The sequence below is a fragment of the Cricetulus griseus genome, chromosome 2 (genome assembly GCF_003668045.3).
Source record: "Cricetulus griseus strain 17A/GY chromosome 2, alternate assembly CriGri-PICRH-1.0, whole genome shotgun sequence".
NCBI lineage: Eukaryota > Metazoa > Chordata > Mammalia > Rodentia > Cricetidae > Cricetulus > Cricetulus griseus.
The window spans coordinates 9569474-9590423 of NC_048595.1; the positions used below are offsets into that span (position 1 = coordinate 9569474).

General features: G+C 46.0%; 1 protein-coding gene and 1 pseudogene across 1 annotated transcript; one reads left to right on the forward strand and one right to left on the reverse strand.

The window, feature by feature from the left end:
- The first annotated feature begins 320 nt into the window (after positions 1–320).
- Positions 321–4419, forward strand: LOC100751513 (PRAME family member 20). Its single transcript, XM_027398122.2, has 3 exons — positions 321–595; positions 966–1511; positions 3846–4419. The coding sequence occupies exons 1-3, from the start codon at positions 321–323 to the stop codon at positions 4417–4419; spliced, it is 1395 nt and encodes a 464-aa protein (XP_027253923.1).
- Positions 4420–11218: 6799 nt separating this feature from the next.
- Positions 11219–19829, reverse strand: LOC118238446 (annotated as a pseudogene).
- Between the last annotated feature and the right edge of the window lie 1121 nt (positions 19830–20950).

Sequence of the window (20950 nt, forward strand, 5' to 3'; positions counted from 1 at the left end):
AAAAATTACCCCAGGAGTTATCCTGGAGTTAACCTCCAGGGTCCCACTGGGAGTTAACTTCCCAGTGGGAATGGAATCCAGTTCCAAAACTGGTTGGGAGTGGGTGAGAGTGTAGTTGGCTGTGGCCACTAATACTTGGGGATGATACTGCAAACAGCAGGGGACAGTATGGATTTGGGAATCAAAGGAACAGGGAGTCGAATGAGCTGTGATTGTGGCCTGCGTTTCTGAGTGAGTAGGGCACTAAAAACATTAACATGAAAATATAGATCTTTTTCTAGATGCTTCTCTGGGATCTTTCTCCCTGAAGATCCAGCAAGATGAGCCTACCCTCACTCCAGGAACTGGCTGGGCAGAGCCTGTTGAGAAACGAGAAGTTGGCCATCTCGGCTTTGGAGACGTTACCTAACCTACTCTTGCCACAACTATTTAAGCAAGCCTATGAAGGTGGCCATAGGAATGTCCTGAAGAAAATAGTGTCTTCCTGGCCCTTCCCTCGACTCCCTTTGGGAGCTGTGAAGAAGAGAAATGCCTCGGAGTCCCTAGAAAACGCTGTCCTGGAGGAGGTGGATAAGCTGCTTATCCAAAGCCCCCGGTAAGGAAGACTCAAGTACCCTGGGAGTGTCAAGAGCACAGCCATGAAAGTACAGTGGGGAGAGCAGGCAAGGATGGTGAGGTTTCTGACGGCACCAACTTGGAGAACTACAGAGGCTTTGGCTATTGCTGAGCCATCTGGGGAAGGGCTGTGGAGTAGACAGGGCTCATGGTGGATACAACAGTGGCTGAAGGCTAGCCCCTGCTTCCCTTGGGTAACAAAAGTGGGGCAGGGATGTACTTAAGGTCATGGAAAAAAAAGTAAGATGGAGGATGGAAGGCCAATGTCAGGGCTGGAATTAAAAATTAAAAATACAGGGTAGATATTCTGTGCTTACCTAGCTGCTGAAGCTCTTCCGTTTTCTCCACAGGGAATACAAATTGGAAGTGTTGGATTTACGGTCTGTGGGCCAGGAGCCTATGGATGTACTGTCTGGGCCCGTAGATAGCTGGTTACCACAGACCTCATGTGAGGGAGAGAAGAAGCCCTTGAAGGTGGCAGTGAATTTGTATCTCAGGAATGGTAACTTTAACAAGCTGTCCTGCCTCTCTCAGTGGGCTGAGAAGAGGAAAGGGTTGTTACAGCTGTACTGCCATGAGTTTCATATTTGGTTACCATTCCTCTCGGGCTGCAAGTGTTACTTGGAATATGTGAACCTGCAGTATATAGTAGTACTGGGCCTGCATTCCCTCCACAATCCAGCTGAATTTCTTGATCTGATTTCTTACCTGGGCCACCTGATGAATCTGCGCAAGCTGTCTATCTCCAACATCCAGGAAGAGAGGGTTATCTCTCTAGAGGAGAGAAGGCATATCGTCTCTGGGTTGGCTTCGAAGCTCCTCAACCTGGAGTGCCTCCAGGAGCTGCATCTGGAGAATGCCTCCTTCTTTAAGGGTCACCTGCACAAGCTGCTCAGGTAAAGACAGGCTCTGCAGAGCAAAGCCAAGCCTTGTTACTTTATGTTAGTGGGCGCATGCCCTATGTACCCCTTAGTGGACTGACAGTGCTGAGGCATTAAAAGTGTCAAGGCATTTATTTCATGTCTCCTCTGGCCTGGAGACAGGTCTCACATAATCACTGTTGCCAGGGTCAGGGTTAAGCTGGGATTCATGGAGCAATGGGAGCAATGAGATCTAGTGAGTGGATTCTGGTTCCTTCCTGAGCTAGTGTGGTTCAACTAAGGGAAGAGACAAGGGCATTGGTGAAAGCATGTCACACCTGCATTAGTTCTCCATCTGGACAGCCATGTGTGGGACACAGCAGTGTGCCCACAATTTCCCATCCGGGAAAGGCTGGGGTTTTTCTTTTTATTAACGGAAAAGGTGCTTTTTACTTTACCCTACAGAAATGGATGAAAACTTATAAGACTACTTACCAGGCATTTCCCTTGTATCCAAGCTGAAGTATGAATCATTGCCTGGCTTGATTACAGTCAGGTTAGCTGACCTAAGTGTTTTCTTACACAATTCAATCAAATAGTGAAATAATGACAAGTAACTTGTATATCTGAAAAGTACAGATTTAGAGTTGATAATATCTGTGAAGTTTTTGAGCACAAATTAACAGTTTGCTTTCTTTGAAGAAAAAGGGAAAATTTGTTCTTACAGATGTCTTTATTTTATACGTGTACTTGTGTGGGCCTGAATGTGTGTTTGTATACCACATGCTAGATGCCTATGGGGATTAGGAGAGGGCATCAGTTTGATCCCTAGGCACTGGTTTGGGGGATCCCGAGCTACCTTGTTGGTGCTGGGAATTGAATCCATATCCATTCCAAGAACAGCAAATGCTCTTAACTACTGAGCTCCAGCCCCTACTTTTTTTTTTTTTTTTTTTTTTTTTTTTTTTGAGACAGTATTTCTCTGTATAGCCCTGCCTGACCTGGAACTTGCTCTGTAGACAAGGTTGGCCTCACTTGAGGACATCCACTTGTTGCCTACTGTTGTGTCTCAGGGCAGTGGGGAGGGAGAGACCCAGCATGCTTGTGGAGGCCAGAGGGCAACTTGCAGTTTTCAGTTTTCTCCTGTCATATTGATCACAAGGATCAAAAGCAGAGTGTCGGCCTCGGTGCCTTAATCTACTACACAGTGTCACCCTGAAATGGACTGGGTTTTTGTTTGTTTGTTTTTTTTTTTTTTGTTTTTTTTTCTCAGAGACAGGGTTTCTCTATCTTTGGCTGGTCTGGGACTTGCCCTGTAAACCAGGGTTGCCTTGAACTCTGCTTCCCAAGTGCTAGGATTAAAGGCTACCGCCACCCAGCAGAGATGGTCTGTTGTTTTTGTTTTTTCCAAATGGGGTTTGTCTGGGAAACAGTCCTGGCTGTCCTGGAATTCAACAGGCTGACCTTGAAACTGCCTACCTCTGCCTCCCGAGTTCTGAGTGCTGGGATTAAAGGCGTGAGCCACCACTGCCCGGCTTTTTTGTTTGTTTTCGTTTTTGGGATGGTCTTTTAAAAATGACTTCTTGGGCTGGAGAAATGGTTCAGAGGTTAAAAGTGCTGTCTGCTCTTCCAGAGATCCGAAGTTCAATTCCCAGCAACCACATGGTGCTCACAGCCATCCGTAATGAGATCTGGTGTCTTCTGGCCTGCAGGCATATGCAGACAGCATGCCGAATGCATAATAAATCTTACTATGTTGCCCAGGTTGGCCGAACTCTGGTTCTCTTGTCAACATTAGGTGTGTACCACCACACCCAGCTTTTTTTTTTTTTCTTTCAGAGACAGGATCTAGCTATGTAACCCTGGCTGTCCTGGGACTTACTATGGAGATAGGCTGGCCTCCAACTCAATAAGATCCACCTGCCTCTGCCTCCAGAGTGCTAGGATTAACAATGATCACCACCACCTGGTTGACATACCTACTTTTGTTCTTAAGCCTGTGCTGGCAATGTGTGGCAGTGAAATTGAAGGAGAGATGCAAAGGTGGAGCACAAAGGAAGGAGCGGAGAGAGGAGGAAGTGCTTGAGGGGATGGTGGGCATTGGGTCCTGCAAGGCTCTTGCCGCATCTTTCCTGGATTGATCCTTCTGGGTCCTTCCTGTGTGGACCCTGCTAGTCTGGCCAGCATTTGGGTCTCTCTTGACAGTGAGGGAAATTGCAGTTGGTGACAGGCCTCGTACAGAGTTTAGTGTGTAGAGACAATCACATAATGTCATGGGTCCTGGTCAGCCATACAGTTAGAAATACCTTGACCCACACTGTCCTTCTGCATTAGTCATCAGTTCTAAGGACTGTCTGTTTTCCTCATTAGGTCCCTGAAGACCCCCTTGGATGACCTGGCAGTGACTCACTGTACAATCTCAGTACCAGAGTGGAATCAGTTTTCTAAGTTGATATGTGTCAGCCAGTTGCAACACCTGAGTTTGGAAAATGTCAGATTGGCCAGTTTAAGTCCCGAACCCCTCCGAATTCTGCTAGTAAAAGCTGCACACACCCTGGTAGACCTGAACTTGGAGGACTGTCACATTAAGGATAGTTATCTTTATGCCATCTTACCTGCGCTGAGCCGTTGCCTCCAGCTCAGGACCTTCAGTTTCTATGGGAACCCACTCTCCATGGGTGCTCTGAAGAGACTGCTACGCAGCACTGCCAACTTGGAAAACCTATACAGGGAGCTGTATCCTGTTCCCCGGGATTGCTATGTAGACAATGGCACTCTCCATATGGAACTCACACGCAACCATTGCAATGAGCTTATTGGCATACTGAAAACCTTTTGGCGGTCAGAGAGGATCTATTTTGGTACTGACCGCTGCCATCGATGCAACAATCGATATATCTACAACAAAACGTCAATGTGTAGGTGTCGGAGGTTCATTGGCTAGTTGCGTGCAATTACCAAAAGCTTTCTGTGGACTCTAGGAGAAGGCATAGGTGTCTGGTCAGAGGACACAAACAAATACAGCACATGGTTTTAGACTGATGCTGCAACTTGAGGGAAAAGTTAGTTGATGCTAGATTCATGATGAGGGAGAAAGTTTGTGGGCAGTTGTCATAGGAGTGTGTTACAGCAAGATAAGGATGTTACCCCAGCATGGAGATTACAAACTCATGTTCTGAAATTGTGTCTTTCCTACCTCGATTAACATGGTTTACAGTTTTAAATCTTCCCGATAAAATAAACTAGTTATAGATACAATAACATTCTCTCCCAAGCATTTTTTTTTTTGAGACAGGGTTTCTCTGTCCTAGAACTCAATCTGTAGACCAGACTGACCTCAAACTCAAAGAGATCACCTGCCTCTGCCTCCCCAGTGCCACCACCGCAAAGCCCCAAGGATTTTTGAGAATCCATCAAATCGCAAGTGTGTGACTATTTGTACCCAAGGGTGCCATCTAGAGATTGTGGTAATCTCTGGGATGTATTGCAGATGTAATCCAGGATAAACAAAGGAGGAAAAGGAACTGAGGTTTAAGGCACAGTTCCATATGCTTACATTTTGGGGGAGCTCCAAATTTAAACAACTTTAATTTTCCTGAGGATTTTTGTGAGTGTCTCACTTGTGTGTTTGTGGTATCCTGAATATGCCTGGTGCCTATGGGGGCTGCAAAGAGGGGTATCAGATCCCATGGAACTGGAGCTACATGTAATTAGAAGCTGCTGCGTGGGTACTGGGAACTATTTGTTCTCTGCAAAAGCAAGTGTTCTTAGCATAGTGGTCCATGCCTGCACGGGGATCTGAATTACTGACAGGCCACTGCTGCAGAGTGAGAGACCCTAGCTAATTTATATAAATTTGTGTGAGAAGAGTCCAGAAGAAGGGTATTGGATACCTTGTAGCTGGGTTACAGGTGGCTGTGGGCAGTCTGAGGGTGCTGGGGCTGAATTAATGTCCTCTGGAAGAACAACTTGTCTTGACTACTAAGCCATCTCCAAGTCCCCACATTTTACTTTTCAGTCACATTTTTTTTAATGGTAGTATGTACTACAATAATGGAGGAACACAGAAGAAATGGGGTTCTCTTATTCAATTATCTGGTTCCTGGGAATCAAAGTCAGATGTCAACCTTGATGGCCAGTGTCTTTACCAGATGAATCACCTCACTGGACCTGGTTTGAGCTTTTGCTTTTCCTGTTATGGTGCTTTAGTTTTTGGGGGGGTGGGTTGGGTTGGGGGGAGTTGTTATCTGTTGACTGAAACATGCTACATAGATTACCCTGGTCTCAACACCAGCAACCCTTGCTTCAGTTTCCAAATGACAGGAGGCAACAGCTCCTTTAACACTTTGAATCTCTCATTCTGACAGAATCCAACTATGGTAGCATCACAATCCTGCCTCTTTTTCTATTTTTATTTTTATTTTTGGTTTTTGGAGACAGTTTCTCTGGCTTTGGAGGCTGTCCTGGATCTAGCTCTTGTAGACCAGACTGGTCTTGAACTCACAGAGATTCACCTCCTGAGTGCTGGGATCAAAGGCCTGCACCACCAAGGCCCGCCTCTGCCTTTCCTCTTCTTGGATGAGTGAACCATCACATGAAGTTGCACCTTTTAGTTTCTTTTTTTTTCCCCTGTTTTTTTTTTCTCTTCGAGATAGGGTTTCTCTGTGGTTTGGTGGCTGTTCTGGAACTAGCTCTTGTAGACCATGCTGGTCTCGAACTCACAGAGATCCGCCTGCCTCTGCCTCTGCCTCCAGAGTGCTGGGATTAAAGGCGTGCGCCACCAATGCCTGGCGTTTCCCTTTTATTTTAACACTTAATTACACAGTAATCCCAGTTCCCTCTCCCATCCTTCCACTCTCCCTACCTTCCCGCCCCAACCCCTCTCCACTCAGAGAGGGTGGATAGTAGACACAGAGAAAAGGATAACCAGCCAACAACCCACAAACCCAGAGAAGCTAAGAAACAAGGAGGACTCTGAGACACACATGGGCTCCCCTGGAAGGGGAGAGGGACAAGATCTGAGTAAATTTGGGGCATGGGGAGAAGGTAGGAGAAAGAGAAACGGGGAGGGATCAGGAAGGTCAAGTTGGGGAACAGAGGAGAGCAAGGAAAGAGATCCATTAATATAGGGATCTATATCACCATGGGCTCAACAAGAAACCTGGCACTAGGGAAATTTCCAGAATCCACAAGGACACCCATAAGGATCTAAGCAATAGTGGAGAGGCTCCCTGAAATGCCCTTGCCCTATAATGAGATAGAGCCTTCATCCAGTAGCTGATGGAAGCAGAAGCAGAGATTCACAGCCAAGCACTGAGCAGAATGCCTGGAATCCAGTTGCAGAGAGGGAGGACTGATGAGCAAAGGGGTCAAGACCAGGCTGGGGAAACCCACAGCAACAGCTGACCTGAGCAAGTGGGAGCTCATGGATTCCAGACCGACAACTGGGGAACCTGCATAAGATCAAACTAGGACCTCTCAATGTGGGTGACAGTTGGGTGGCTTGGACAGATTGTGGGGATACTAGCAGGGGAACCAGTATTTATCCCAGGTGCATGTCTTTTTGGAGCCGTTCCCAATGCAGAGATTGCTTAGCCTAGAAACAGTGGTGAGGGCCTTGGTTCCTGTATCCAGTGATGCACATTTTAGCTTAAGATTTATTTTTAAGCTGGGCATTGGTGCCCCACACCTTTAATCCCAACACTGGGGAGGCAGAGGCAGGCAGATCTCTGTGAGTTCGAGGCCAGCCTGGTCTCCAGAGCGAGTGCTAGGATAGGCTCCAAAGCTACACAGAGAAACCCTGTCTCGAAAAACAAAACTCTCTCTCTCTCTCTCTCTCTCTCTATATATATATATATAAATATATATATATTTTCATTCTATCTGTGGGCGGAGGAGCAGAGGTATGAGTGTGCATGTGTCAGTGCCCTCAAGCCCCAGAAGATACCAGAGTTGGCCTTATAGGTGCTTGTGAGCAACCTGTGTGGGAGCTGGAAGCCAAACTCTAGTCCTCTGCAAGAGCAGGTAGTGCTTTAACAGCTGTGCCGTCTCTCCAGTCCCCCCACTAAATCCTTTAGTATCTAAACTCCACTCAGGAGAGTTTATTCACTTGTTCATGTGCGGGTACTTGGTACCATAGTATGTCTGTGGAGGTCAGAGGACAACCTGGAGGAGGTGGGGTTTTTTGGTTTTTTGTTTTTGTTTTCCATGATATATGTCATGGGGATTGAAACAAGTCATTAGTGTAGACAACAAGCACCTTCCTGGCCCTCACATCTTTTAAAAATAATACACACACACACACACACAAACACGGGCACAAGCACGAGCATATATATGTTTATAAAGCCCATAGCTCCAGGCACACAGAAGAAACACATTTTGTACAGAGAAAACACTTTAGCACAAAGTATGAGTGTGAATAGTGTGACCTAAAAGAGCTTTTGTGTGGCGCCACCCATTGGATCACAGGTAACCAGACTTCAAAGAAAACAAGTCTGCTCTCTCCTGCAACCATCATGCCAGTAGTTCCTCAGTTAAGAGTGGGCCTTACAAGCCCCTCCCCTGTCTATATGGCAATCTCACTGGCTTGATCTTGTGCACAATAGCCATATGCCTGCATTTCACAGCACTCTTTCTGACTTTCTGGGTCTGGCGTTCACTCCACCTCTCCTGTCATGTTCTTGAGGGCAGGAGTGTGATGGACATATGCCATTTAGGCCTAAGCATTTTGACCAGTTGAGTCTCATATTAACATCTGCCCCCTGCAAAGAGAAGCTTCTCTGACTGAGTTTGAGAGCAGCACTATAGTAGGGTATAAAAATCCTTAGGACAGCTGTTCTCCATTTTAACAATGCTGTGACCCTTTAAACAGTTCTCATGCTGGGGTGACCCCAACCATAATATTTTTTGGTTTTTGTTTTTTGAGACAGGGTTTCACTGTGACTTTCACAGGCTGTCCTGGATCTAGCTCTTATAGACCAGGCTGGTCTCGAACTCACAGAGATCCACCTGACTCTGCCTCCAGAGTGCTAGGATTAAAGGCGTGTGCCACCACTGCCGGCTATAAAATTAGTTTTGTTGCTACTTCATGACTATAATTTTGCTACTCTCTCTTTTTTAAAGAGTTTATTTATTATGTATACAGTCTTCTGCCTGCATGCCAGCAGAGGGCACCAGATGTCATTCAAGGTGGTTGGAGGCCACCATGTGGTGGCTGGGAATTGCACTCAGGACCTCTGAAAGAACAGTCAGTGCTCTTAACTGCTGAGCCATCTCTCCAGCCCCAAATTTGCTACTCTTATGAATTGTAATGCGAATATCAGTGTTTTCCTATGGTCTCAGGCGACCCTCCTAAATGTGGCAAGACACACAGATTGAGAAACACTGGTTTATGCGCTGAGGGAATTTCTCAATGTTTAGAGTATAGTCATTTCTATTATTATTATTACTGGGTTTTTTTAAGACAGGGTTTCTCTGTAGCTTTGGAAGCTGTCCTGGAACTTGTCCTGTAGACCAAGCTGGCCTTGAACTCACAGAGATCCGCCTCTGTCTCCCTCCAGAGTTCTGTGGTGAAAGGCATGCACCACCACTGCCCAGCTGAGCATAGTCATTTCTTATAGAGGACCCGTGTTTGGTTCCTAGCGACCACATGAGGTGGTTCACAGTGGCCTATAACTACAGTTCCAGGAGATCTCATGTCCCTTTCTGTCCTCAAAAGGCACCTACAGCCACCCCCACACATAAATAAGTGAATCTTTAAAAAATAAGCCTTTATGGCCGGGTGTTGGTGACACACGCCTTTAATCCCAGCACTCGGGAGGCAGAGGCGGGAGGATCTCCGTAATTATGAGGCCTGCCTGGTCTCCAGAGCTACTACCAGGATGGGCTCCAAGCTTTACACAGAGAAACCCTCTCTCGAAAAACCAAACCAAAACAAACCAAACCAAAACAAAACAAAACGAAATAAAAGCCTTTATGGGGCTGGTGAGATGGCTTAGGGCTTAGGAGCACTGGCTGCTTCCAGAGGTCCCAAGTTCATACCCAGCCACCACAAGGTGGCTCACAACCATCTGTAATGAGATCTGGCGCCCTCTTCTGGAACGTTTATACATAATAAATAAATAGAATTAAAAATATGCCATTTGACCAGAGGACCATTTACTGAAGCAGTAACTACCCCGGCCTGTGACCTCTGGAGCTTTAGGCTTTTGACCAGCTGTGCAGCATCCAGCTTACATTTCCTCTGGAGCAGGACTCAAGTCCAATCGCAAAGGGGACAATTCCCCCATAATGGTCATGTTACTATTGCACCAGATTGTACATCTTCCAGGCAGCATGGTAGCATTCAGGATTTACATTCCTGAATACCATTGATGTCTTTCAGCAGCCCGCATATTGTGTTCTGGAGCTGTGGAAACTAGCCAACAGGAAGTTCCCCAAAGCCAGACGGATTTCTCTCTGCCCTCTAACCATCATTGTACTGTCTTCTGCAATAAATGTCAGATGATTTCAGAATACCCAGTTATGATGGACACTTGGCTTGCTACAGCTGTTTTACTCTAGTGTTTTGGAGTTCCGTCTATGCCCCGTTCCGTTATTTGCTGTCTAATTATGATGGACACCCAAGGACAGTAGCAATAGCCAGTGTTGATTTGGGGGCCCTCTTGACCATTACTTTTGGAAGCTGTGTGGCACCGAGATTATTTTGTCATTTGTATCTTCTGCTGCTGGGCCTGTTGACTCAAGCAAGACATATCAACTTTTCATCCATCCATCCATCTATCTATCTATCTATCTATCTATCTATCTATCCATCCATTTGTTGAAGTCTATTTCATGAGCTCTTTATGTATGTTAGTTATTAACCCTCAGTTGGATGTTGTATGCCTTTTTGACCTATGGACAGTGTAGTTTGCCTTACAGAAACTTTTCAGATTCGTGAAGTCCCATTCTTTTAATTGTTGATCTGGGTGCCTGTGCTCTTGTTGTGTTTAGGAAGTTGTGTCTTCTGCTAAGGTATTCAAGGCTATTCCCTACTTTCTCTTCTGTCGGGTTCAGTGTGTCTGGTATAATGTTGAGGTCTTTGATCCACTTGGACTTGAGTTTTGTGTGGGGTAATAAATGTGTGTCTGTTTGCATTCTTTTACATGCAGGAATTCAGTTAGACCAGCACCACTTGTTGAAGATGCATTCTTTTTTTTTTACTGTGTATTTCTGGCCTAATAAAAATCTGGTGTCCAAGCCTGGTCTACAAGAACTAGTTCCAGGACAGCCTCCAAAGCCACAGTGAAAACCTGTCTCGAAAAACAAAAACAAAACAAAACAAAATCTGGTGTCCAGCTGTGTGTTGGTGGCACACGCCTTTATTATCAGCACTCAGGAGTCATAGGCAGGTCGATCTCTGTGAGTTCGAGGCTAGCTTGGTCTACAGAGAGTTCCAGGACAGGCTCCAAAGCTATAGAGAGAAACCCTGTCTTGCAAAGCAAATAAACAAACAAAAATCTAGTGCCCATAGGTATTTGGATTTATGTCTGGAGACGACAAACTTCTTTTTTTTCTCTTCGAGACAGGGTTTCTCTGTGGCTTTGGAGGCTGAACTAGCTCTTGTAGACCAGGCTGGTCTCAAACTCACAGAGATCCACCTGCCTCTGCCTCCCAAGTGCTGAGATTAAAGGCGTGTGCCACCAACGCCCAGTGAGAAGACATACTTCTAATGCAGATGTTTAAGGGAAGATTTATCTTTAGTCCAGAACTTTTGTGGCTGCAAAGTCCACCTTTACGCTGGGCGCCACCTTCTGCTGGCAGGCTGAATAAAGGACATGGAAGAAGGCAGCTTCTTTTCTCTTTGCAGCCTGTTCCTGCTCTTGCTAGCAAATGCGCTCTTTCACTGGCATTCGAGCTACATTTTGGGGATTACAGCATATACTGAAGAATACCTGAGGCTGGATACTTTATGGAATGAACAACTACTGACTCTTAGAACTGCAGTTGGAAAACTGACATTGTTGGATTATCTGGACCTCAGCCTTTAAGCCATTCTAAAAAATCTCCTCCACATACCTCCAGGGCCCTGGCTGTCCTGAAACCCCCTATGTTAGACCAGGCTGTCCTCTAACTCACAGATTGATCTTCATCTGCCTCAAATTAGGGGTTAAAAGTGTGCACCAACATGCCTGGCATAAACCCCTTTTCTTCATTAAATTCTATTTTCAGTTAATTAATCAGTTAATTTTTTTTTTTTTTGAAACAGGATTTCTTTTGTAGTCCTGGCTGTCGTGGAACTCACTCTGTAGACCAGGCTGGCCTTGAACTCACATAAATCTGACTGTCTTTGGGATTAAAGTTGTATGCCACTACCTCCTGGTGTTAAAGTTCTATATTCATTTATCTTCGACACAGGGTTTCTCTGGGGCTATGGAAACTGTCTTGGAATTCTCTCTGTAGACCCGGCTAGTCTCGAACACACAAAAATCTGCCTACCTCTGCCTCCTGAATGCTGGTATTAAAGGTGTGAGTCACCAATGCCCGGCCCCAAATCTTATTTTGCTTTTATTTTTATTCGAGCATGTTCTTGAACTCCTGATTCTAGATTGTGGGTATGTGTCACTATGCTTGGCTTGCTATTGCTGTTTAACTGTGATGTTTTTTGAGATCAGTCTGTACCCTGTTCTGTTATTTGGTCTTATATAATATGGTAGCTTTCAGCCGAGAGTGACTCTATTTATTTTGTTTGTTTTTGGTTTTTTTTGAGACAGGGTTTCTCTGTGTAGCTTTGAAGCCTATCCTGACACTCGCTCTGGAGAACAGGCTGTCCTCGAACTCACAGGGATCCGCCTGCCTCCCGAGTGCTGGGATTAAAGGCATGTGCCACCACCGCCTGGCTGAGTGACTCTATTTTGTAACAGCGGTTTCTCTGTTTCCATTCAAATACTGAGGCTGAATAACTGGTCTCATCTGTGATGAAACAAACACCTGCAGTCTGGCATTGCCCTGCAAAAACAGATGCATGGATGAATCATGTCTTCCCCCCTCCCCCCCCCGGAGAAAACACTGCCATGCATGAGCTGAGCAACTTGAATCAGAATCTTATGGACTGGCTAACCCCCCATAGATGGGCTTTAAGCAGTCAAGTGCACTTTTTTTTTTTTTTTTTGCTGTTTGAGGCAGAGTTGTAGTAGAATATTGTTTTAAGGTGTGTGACTTTGGTTTATGCTGCATTTGTTTAACTCTGCAAAGCTGTGTTACTGTGCCTGTCTAAAACACCTGATGGTCTAATAAAGAGATGAAAGGCCAATAATGAGGCAGGAGCAAGGACAGGTGGGGCTGCAGGCAGGGAGGATCAATAGAAGGAAGAAAAGCAGAGAGAGAAGAAAAGAAGGACACCAGGGGTCAGCCACCCAGTCACCCAGCCAGCCATGGAGTAAGAAGGAAAGTAAGCTACACAGAAGTAAGAAAGATAAAAGCCCAGAGGAAAAAGGTAGGCAGGTTAGTTTAAGTTAAGAAAAGCTGTCAAGAAACAAGCCATGCTAATGCTAGCATTGATAACGAAGAATAAGCCTCCATGTGTGATTTATTTGGGAGCTGGGTAGTGGGCCCCCCGCAAAAGGTCAAAGAGTAAAACATCGCACGACACTGAGGTCTGGCTATGTAACCAAGGGTGGCCTGGAACTATGTAGGTCCTGTTGGCCTCAAACTCAAAGATCCCCCTGCCTCTGCCTGAGTGCTGGGAATATAGACATAGACCTCCACATCAGGCTCATGCATACTTTTATTATAAATTTCATTAATTATTAATTTAAAAGCTCAAAACATCAAGCACTACAGATTTTAGCATATTATCTTATTTAGCCAGAGAGTCTCATGTAGCCCTGGCAGGTCTCAAACTTAACGAGGTAGCCATTAATGATCTTAACTCCTGGTTTCGCTTCCTCTCCCTCTCATGCTGCACTTTGTCCAGCTTTTGCATTTTTTCTCAATACTCCTGTTCAAAATGATGATCAAATAAGAAAGGGTCAGGAGAGTTGGCTGAGTTGATGAAAGCACTTGCCATACAAGCCTGAAGGACTTGAGTTTGATTCCTAGAACCCACTGTGGAAAAAGAGAAACAATTCCCAAATGATGTCCTCTGACCTCGAGACACACACACTCTGTGGCATGTACACACCTGTAATCACAATGCAGTAAACACACACAAACACACACCACACTCAACACCCCTTTCACTGTGTGGAAGTCAAATGACTATTTTCAAAAAAGTTCTAAAGGTGGCTGGTTCAGCCGCAATTCATGAAACTCCATTTTCAGAAGACAACAGCAACTACTCAAGGGCAGGATGTCTGTAAGCACTAAAGAAAACACCGTGTACACATAATCAAACCATCATTCCTACTTCTCAAACAGTTCCCACATCAGGCAGTGTAAAGCATTATCAACACCAGATCAGACAGCCGTCACTAAGCAGTGATCTGTGGAGGTTCAAGAGTTGGCTTGGGAATTAAGAGCACTGGCTGCACACCGGGTGGTAATTAAGAGCACTGAGTACTTTAATACCAGTACTCTGGAGGCAGAGGCAGGCGGATCTCTGTGAATTCAAGGCCAGCCTTGGCTACAAGAGCTAGTTCCAGGACAGCCTCCAAAGCCATAGAAAAACCCTGTCTTGAATGTCCCCCAAAAAAGAGCACTGGCTGCTCTTCAAAAGGACTGCAGTTCCATTCTCAGCCCCTACATTTAATTGGAGTTAAAGATTAACCATCTGTAACTCCAATTCCAGGGGATAGACACCCTCTTCAAGCCTCTGTAGGAGCATGGAACCCACATGGTCTATCTAGACACATACAGAAAACATATACATTAATAAATCTAAATATATATATCTCTATATGGCACAGATATACATCTATGTACATAGACATATCCGGTGGCTGATAATGGCTTAGCAGGTAACACGAGTCCTGTTCAAACATGAAGATTTGAGTTCAGATTCTGCAGCATCCAGGTAAACAGTGGTACCTGCGATGGGGGAGTATATCTGCAAACCGTGTGCTTTGGTTGGGTACGGATGTAGCAGACAGTGGACAGAATCTGGGAGGATGCTGCTCAGCCAGTCAACCCAAAGAAGCGAGCACCAGGTTCTCCAAACAACTTAGGTGAAGTCATGGTGACCTGTGGACTTCACACAGACATTCACAGGCATGCACCCTGAACACAAACTAGCACCCCTCTTCCAACACAGGAGAGGAGGAACATGCAAGACAGAACTGAGCAGCAAAGACGATGGACCAGAGCTTGGAGGTGGTGGTGCATGCTTTTGATCCCAGCACTTGTAGGCAGAGGCAGGCGGATCTCTGTGAGTTCGAGGACAGCCTTGTCTACAGAGTGCAGGATAGCCTCCAGAGCTACAGAGAGGAACCCTGTCTCCAAAAACCAAACCAAACAAACAGGAAAAGATGATGGACTGTGTCTGCCTTACAGTTCAAAGTGTATTCGTGAGATCAGACGAAATCGAACAAATCTGTCTACTTGGATGACATAACCCATAACTTAGCACTCCAGAGGGGCAGGGAACAGCTCCAGGATTAGCTGGCTCAGGTTGGCTGTGTGATACAGAAGGCCCTTTAGGACTGCCATTGAGATGTCATTGTCATAGAAACTGACCCTAGTGAGCTGATAGCACTAGCTCAGAGCAGGTAAAAGAGCACTGAGCTGCGAGTCCTTCATCCTACAATGTTCTGATTCCAAGGCCTGCAGAGTGTTTACAACACTCTAGGAAAACTCCAAGAGTCACAGGACTCAGAGCAGATAAAACAACACTTCCCAATTCCAGATGCTTGAAATGATTGGAGGCTCTGACAATGGACAAAACACTCGTCTGGCCAGGTGGTGGTGGCTCACGCCTTTAATCCCAGCACTTTTGAGGCAGACACAGATGGATCTCTGTGAGTTCAAGGCTAAGCTGGGCTACTGAGTGAGTTCCAGGACAGCCTCCAAAGCTACAGAGAAAACCTGTCTCAAACCCTCCCTCCTTCCCCCTCCCGGCACACACACACACACACACACACACACACACACACACACACACACACACAAAAATGTCTCCAAGTCTGACTGTGAGAACTTTTGGAGAGAGATGGACAGGGGCTCCAAGGGGATCTTCAGATACCTAAGGAGAGACCAAGGGGTTAGTTTGGCACATAGTGATGGGTAGCCAGGGCCAGTGTGACCATGGCATAGCAGTGAGTACCCAGTACAGCCTGCTCACTCAAATCACACCATTCTAGGCTGCAGCCAGTCACCATCATGGTAAGACACGACCATTATTGTGAAATTTGCTGTGACTGGTGGTCAGACGTCAAGTCGCACTAGTCTATACCAGAAAAGGGGACTATTCATTGTGGTAGCAGAAAGAGCTCTCGCTGCTTCCTTACCTGAACAACTGACAGATGTGGTCACTGAGAAGGTAGGCACCAACCATGGGGAGATGCTGGAGACACCTGAGTTTGGAGAACTGAAAAATGAACTCGGTGACTATCTTCTCTATGTCTGTTCACTGTATTTACAAGACTGAAGAGGTTATCATGGGGAAGGATTACAGAGAGTTTGTGAACCTGGGCAGTGGTGGTTCACATCTGTAATCCCAACACTCAGGAGGCAGAGGCAGGAGAATCTCTGTGAGGTCAAGGCCACCCTGGTCTACAGAGAGTTCCAGGACAGGCTCCAAAGCCACAGAGAAACCCTGTGTCAAAATAAAAAAGAATGAGAAAGAGAAGGGGGGAGGAGAGAAAGGAAGGAAGGAGGGAAGAAAGGAGGGAAGAAAGAAAGGAAGGAAGGAAGGAAGGAAGGAAGGAAGGTTTTGTGAAGATTTTTCATCTGACCAAGGCAAAGGGAAAAACGTGCCAGTGTGAACAGACTCCAGCCTGTTTCTCAGTTCCAACTCCTTCACACTATCTTGCTGGAAAATCTTCAAGACCTTGACAGTGTACACAGACAATCCCCAAAGCTGCATTTTCCCACAGCACGGCTGCAGGGAACCTCTTCTCTCCTGGGTCCACTGTAACAGTGATGTTTGGTGTTCATCCAGACTGAACCCAAGGCAAAGGTCCACCTTCAAATGCCACCTTCAAGTGTATCTAGAAAGGTGTTTTGCTCTTCACTTTTCACACACAGTGTCTTCTGAGCAGTCTCCATCCTGTCTCTCAGCCCATGTGCACCAGAAATCGTGGTGCACACTCCTCAGCTTGAGCATCTGAAGCTTCTGCCTCCTGTGAGTAAAACAGGTAGAAACGTGAGGAGGTTCAAAAGACCGAACCTAGAGCCAGCATTTCCTAGGCATCTCCAGCGTCAGCAAGTCCCTGCTCTGCTGTGTTCTCTGCTTTTTAAAGTGCTGGGTCCCCATGCAGCAACTCACGATTGCCAGGCAAGGGCTCTGTGCCTTCGCTCAATCTGGAGACCTGTCCAGCTCCCTCCATTCATTACTCTATACTTGTGCTGTCATTATTTCTATGAACTGGTGGAGACACAGGGACAGACTCATTCTCCTGTAGCTCCATCAGCTCCAAGCTGTTTCACAGACTTAACATACATTTGCTACGAGGCCCCAACCGCTGTCCGGGACTCTGCAATTCTCCAAGATGATCCCACCAGGAGCCTCTGCCCCAACTTTGACCCCATTCTCCAGGAGTCCAGATGCACCTTCCCCATATCCAGAGGTGTGCCATTTGCCATTCCATGGTTATCGCTTACTTCTAGGGAACGTTTCCTGTCAGCTGCATGTCTACACCAAGCAGCACAGCTTGCGATACCCTTACATCAGGGAATTTCATCAGCCCTCCCACAGGGAGGCAGGGAGCGAGCAGGTGCTGCCGAACACCGCTAAAGCTTCACAGCCATTTTCAGGACATGCCTGTAATTTATTTTATCTATTATCATGGAGCGTGTATGTGAGTCTGTATGTAGGTCCTTCTCGGCCACAGTAACAATGTGGAGGTTTCTCTCTCTCTCTCTCTCTCTCTCTCTCTCTCTCTCTCTAAGACCTGGCCTATGTTCACCGGGATAGATTTGAACTCACAGAAATCCTCATGCCCCTGCCTACCTTGAGCTAGAATTAAAGGTACTTGCCACCATTCTTGGCCTCACAGGATAACCTTCAAGGTTCTGTTTTCTTTTTGCACAGGAAATTCTGGGGATTACTGTAAGGTATTTGCCCTTGTCTAGCAATCTCTCTTCCCTTGAGCCACCCCAGTGTTTCTCAATCTGACTTTCTCTCTAAGCCTAAGGATAGAGGAATCATCTCAGAGCCAGCACTCTGCATGCTGTGGCCACATGTCAGTAATTCTCAGTCCAAGCTCATGGACTGGGTTATCACTGTGCTCCTGGATTCCCCATATCCCTAACACCCACCACTTAATGATGGCACATTTGACACTGTCACTTCCATGGATACTCTAGGTTTCCACGTGGATGACCAGGTGGAGACTGAGAAAACTTATCCCTTGCACCCTGGGACTGGAATGCAGTGGATGCTCAGGGTGACCATGCATTGCAAAGTCGGGGTCCAGTTAGTGTTAAGAGGCACCAACACTCTAGAGGCTGAGCAAGGGAGATCTAGATTTGGGGTACATGGTCAAACCTAGGATCAAAATCAAAATAGAAGGAACCCAAACCCAGGTCCTGGAAATTCCACAAACACTAGCAGAGTGGGCATATTCTACACAGGCCAATCCAACTGATTTCCTAGTACAGTGGTAGCAGGCAGGGTGAACACTGGAACTGAAGATTTGGAATGTGGCTGAGGAGGGTGAGCGCTTTCCTAATACACAGCAGGACTTGGTTGGATCCACAGAAAGGCATGGACCAGGTGGTAGTCATTTGAATGTAATTGGCCCCCATAAGCTCATTAGGAGAAACACTTTTGGGAGTGTGGCCTTGTTGAAGTAGGTGTGGCCTTGCTGAAAGAAGTGTGTCAATGTGGGGGTCTTGCTTTGGGTCTTCTTTCTTTAAGCATCATTCAGTGTCATAATTAACCTATTTCTGACACATATAGGACTACCATCTACTTTTCCAACATCATGTCTGTTTGTCTGGTACCAAGTCCAGCCATGATGATAAGGGAATGAACCAATGAAAATGAAAATGAGCCACCTCTATGAAACCTTTTCCCTTATTAGAGTTGCCCTGAAGACAGGCATAGGACCTTTCCTCCCAGCACTCGAGAGGCAGAGGCAAGTGGATCTCTGTGAGTTCAAGACCAGCCTGGTGTACAAGAGCTAGTTCTGGGACATCCTCCAAACACACAGAGAAACCCTGTGTCAAAACAACAACAACAACAACAAAGGGGTATCCTGGCTGGGGTTTAGTACCCTCTCAAGCTCTCAGGGTCTTTTCTCACTCTGAAATAATAACATCTTTCCTCCCAATTATTCTTCCCAGCTCTACCTTCCAAACAATAACTGCCATCTGATTGGATGCTTGAGTCCCAAAAGATGACTTTTTTATCACTGTCTAAATGGACATTATTCCTTTTGTGAAAAAAAAATAAGAAAACCCAAGACTAGCCTGAGTGTCACTAGCTTTTATTTTACTTTTTTATGTTTCCATTTGTGTACCTAGTTTGGATTAATTTGGTGTGTACATGTGCTCACCGATCTCTAGGAGTTTAAGCAGACACTCTAGCCTCTAGGATTCTGAGATTCGCTATTGTTTCTCTGAAATTTATTCCTGCTTGCTCACCTACTTGATTTTGTGTGTAAAGTTTCCCTATAAGACTGGCAGTCAAGTTTCTCAGGCTAGCAGTTAACAGACAATGTAACTGAAGGTGACCTTGAACTTTAGGCTCCTCCTGCTCTCCCAAATGCAAGAATTGCAGGTTTTTACCACCACGACTCAACTGTGTCACAATGTCCAATACCCCTTTCTAAAATGCCTTCCAGTCCTGATCTGATCCCTGAGTGGCCACCCAGCTCATCCTCCAGATTCCTGGATAGTATGGGACTGAGGCATGCTACGTGTCATCATGAGGTGGAAGGAAGTGGAGACGGGGTGAAGGGAAGGAGCTCATTCATGCCCCACCCCATGAGCACTGACTGGGGTGCCGACACTTAGCCCCAGGAACACAGATTGGGAGGGGAAGAGCTGACTAGGATACAGGAAACCATGTCTCATGGATGATACTTACTTTACTTTCTCTAATGGACTGAGGCACAAAAGTCGGTGGCTACAATCAGCTGAGGCAGAGGCTCATGTCTCAGATGCAGGTTCTTCAGCCCAAGCTGGACTGGAAGAGATGAGACAGAGGTGGGGTGGACAGGATTCCCTCAGAAGGGAATGTCCTCATGGCCATGTTCCTACCTGAGCCATTCTATTATCCTGAAGATCTTTGGTATTGCATGAAGGTGGGGTCCCAGCTTAGAGCTTGGCGTGAAGATCCTGGTTCGTGTCCCTGTCTCTCTACAGGTGAATTTGAGCAAATAACAGGCCTAAGAGGATACTTGATTCCTTATGAGAGCCACTGGTACTTTATCAATTTAGGAGACTCAGTGCATCTGGGGCCGACATTAGAAGGAACACCTGTTTGGAAATGTAGCAGAGAAGTGTGATCCAGGCAGGAAGTTCTATAGCAAGGAGACTCATATTGAAGCAAAGGAGAAACAGGAAGGGTCTCTCTTCCCCTCCGCTCCTGCTCCAGCATTACAGTGATTCACCAGCAAGGATGGACGCCAATAAGGAGTCCGATAAGGTAAGTCTTGTAAAATACATAGGTTTATGACAGTTAAGACTGAGTTAAGAGATGAGAAATTCTAGTCATGGGCCAAGCAGCACTGAACCTAATACAAGTTTCTGTGTGTTCATTTGGGCCTAACTCAGAGAGGTGGCTGGCATAAAGCACACACGTGGCAATGGGGCTCAGGAAGCTTTTAGCGGAAAGATTTATCGTAACACTACTTCTTCAGTGTCAAAATATGTAACATTACAGAATGCATGATTGTGATATTTGGCCACAGGGTGCTTTTGTGTTGTGAATCATGTGTAGCACTTTCTAGCAGATATTCATGGTAAGGAGATTGTGTCTGAGATGCTGCTACTTTGGCAGTCTCTCTCTCTCTTTTTATTTATTTGGTTTATCGAGACAGGGTTTCTCTTTGTAGCTTTGGAGCCTATCCTGGCACTTGCTCTGGAGACCAGGCTGACCTCGAACTCACAGAGAACTGCCTGCCTCTGCCTCCCGAGTGCTGGGATTAAAGGCATGTGCCAACAACGCCCAGCACGTTGGCTGTCTCTTATGTTCAGATTGTCCAAGATTTTTTTTTTTTCATTTGTGGGATAAAGAGTTTATTTCACCTTGCAGCTTATAAGACCCTCACTCAAGGGAAGCTGGGGCAGGAACTGAAACATACCTGTCTGAAGGACAGTGCTAACGGGCTCATTCCCCATCGCTTACTCAGTCTGGTTTTTTATACCATTCAGGACCACACTGCCCT

Coding starts and splice junctions, on each gene's coding strand:
- LOC100751513 (XM_027398122.2), top strand. CDS start 321: ATGAGCCTACCCTCACTCCAGGAACTGGCTGGGCAGAGCCTGTTGAGA. Junction 596..965: donor CTGCTTATCCAAAGCCCCCG/GTAAGGAAGACT, acceptor TTTTCTCCACAG/GGAATACAAATTGGAAGTGT. Junction 1,512..3,845: donor CACCTGCACAAGCTGCTCAG/GTAAAGACAGGC, acceptor TTTCCTCATTAG/GTCCCTGAAGACCCCCTTGG.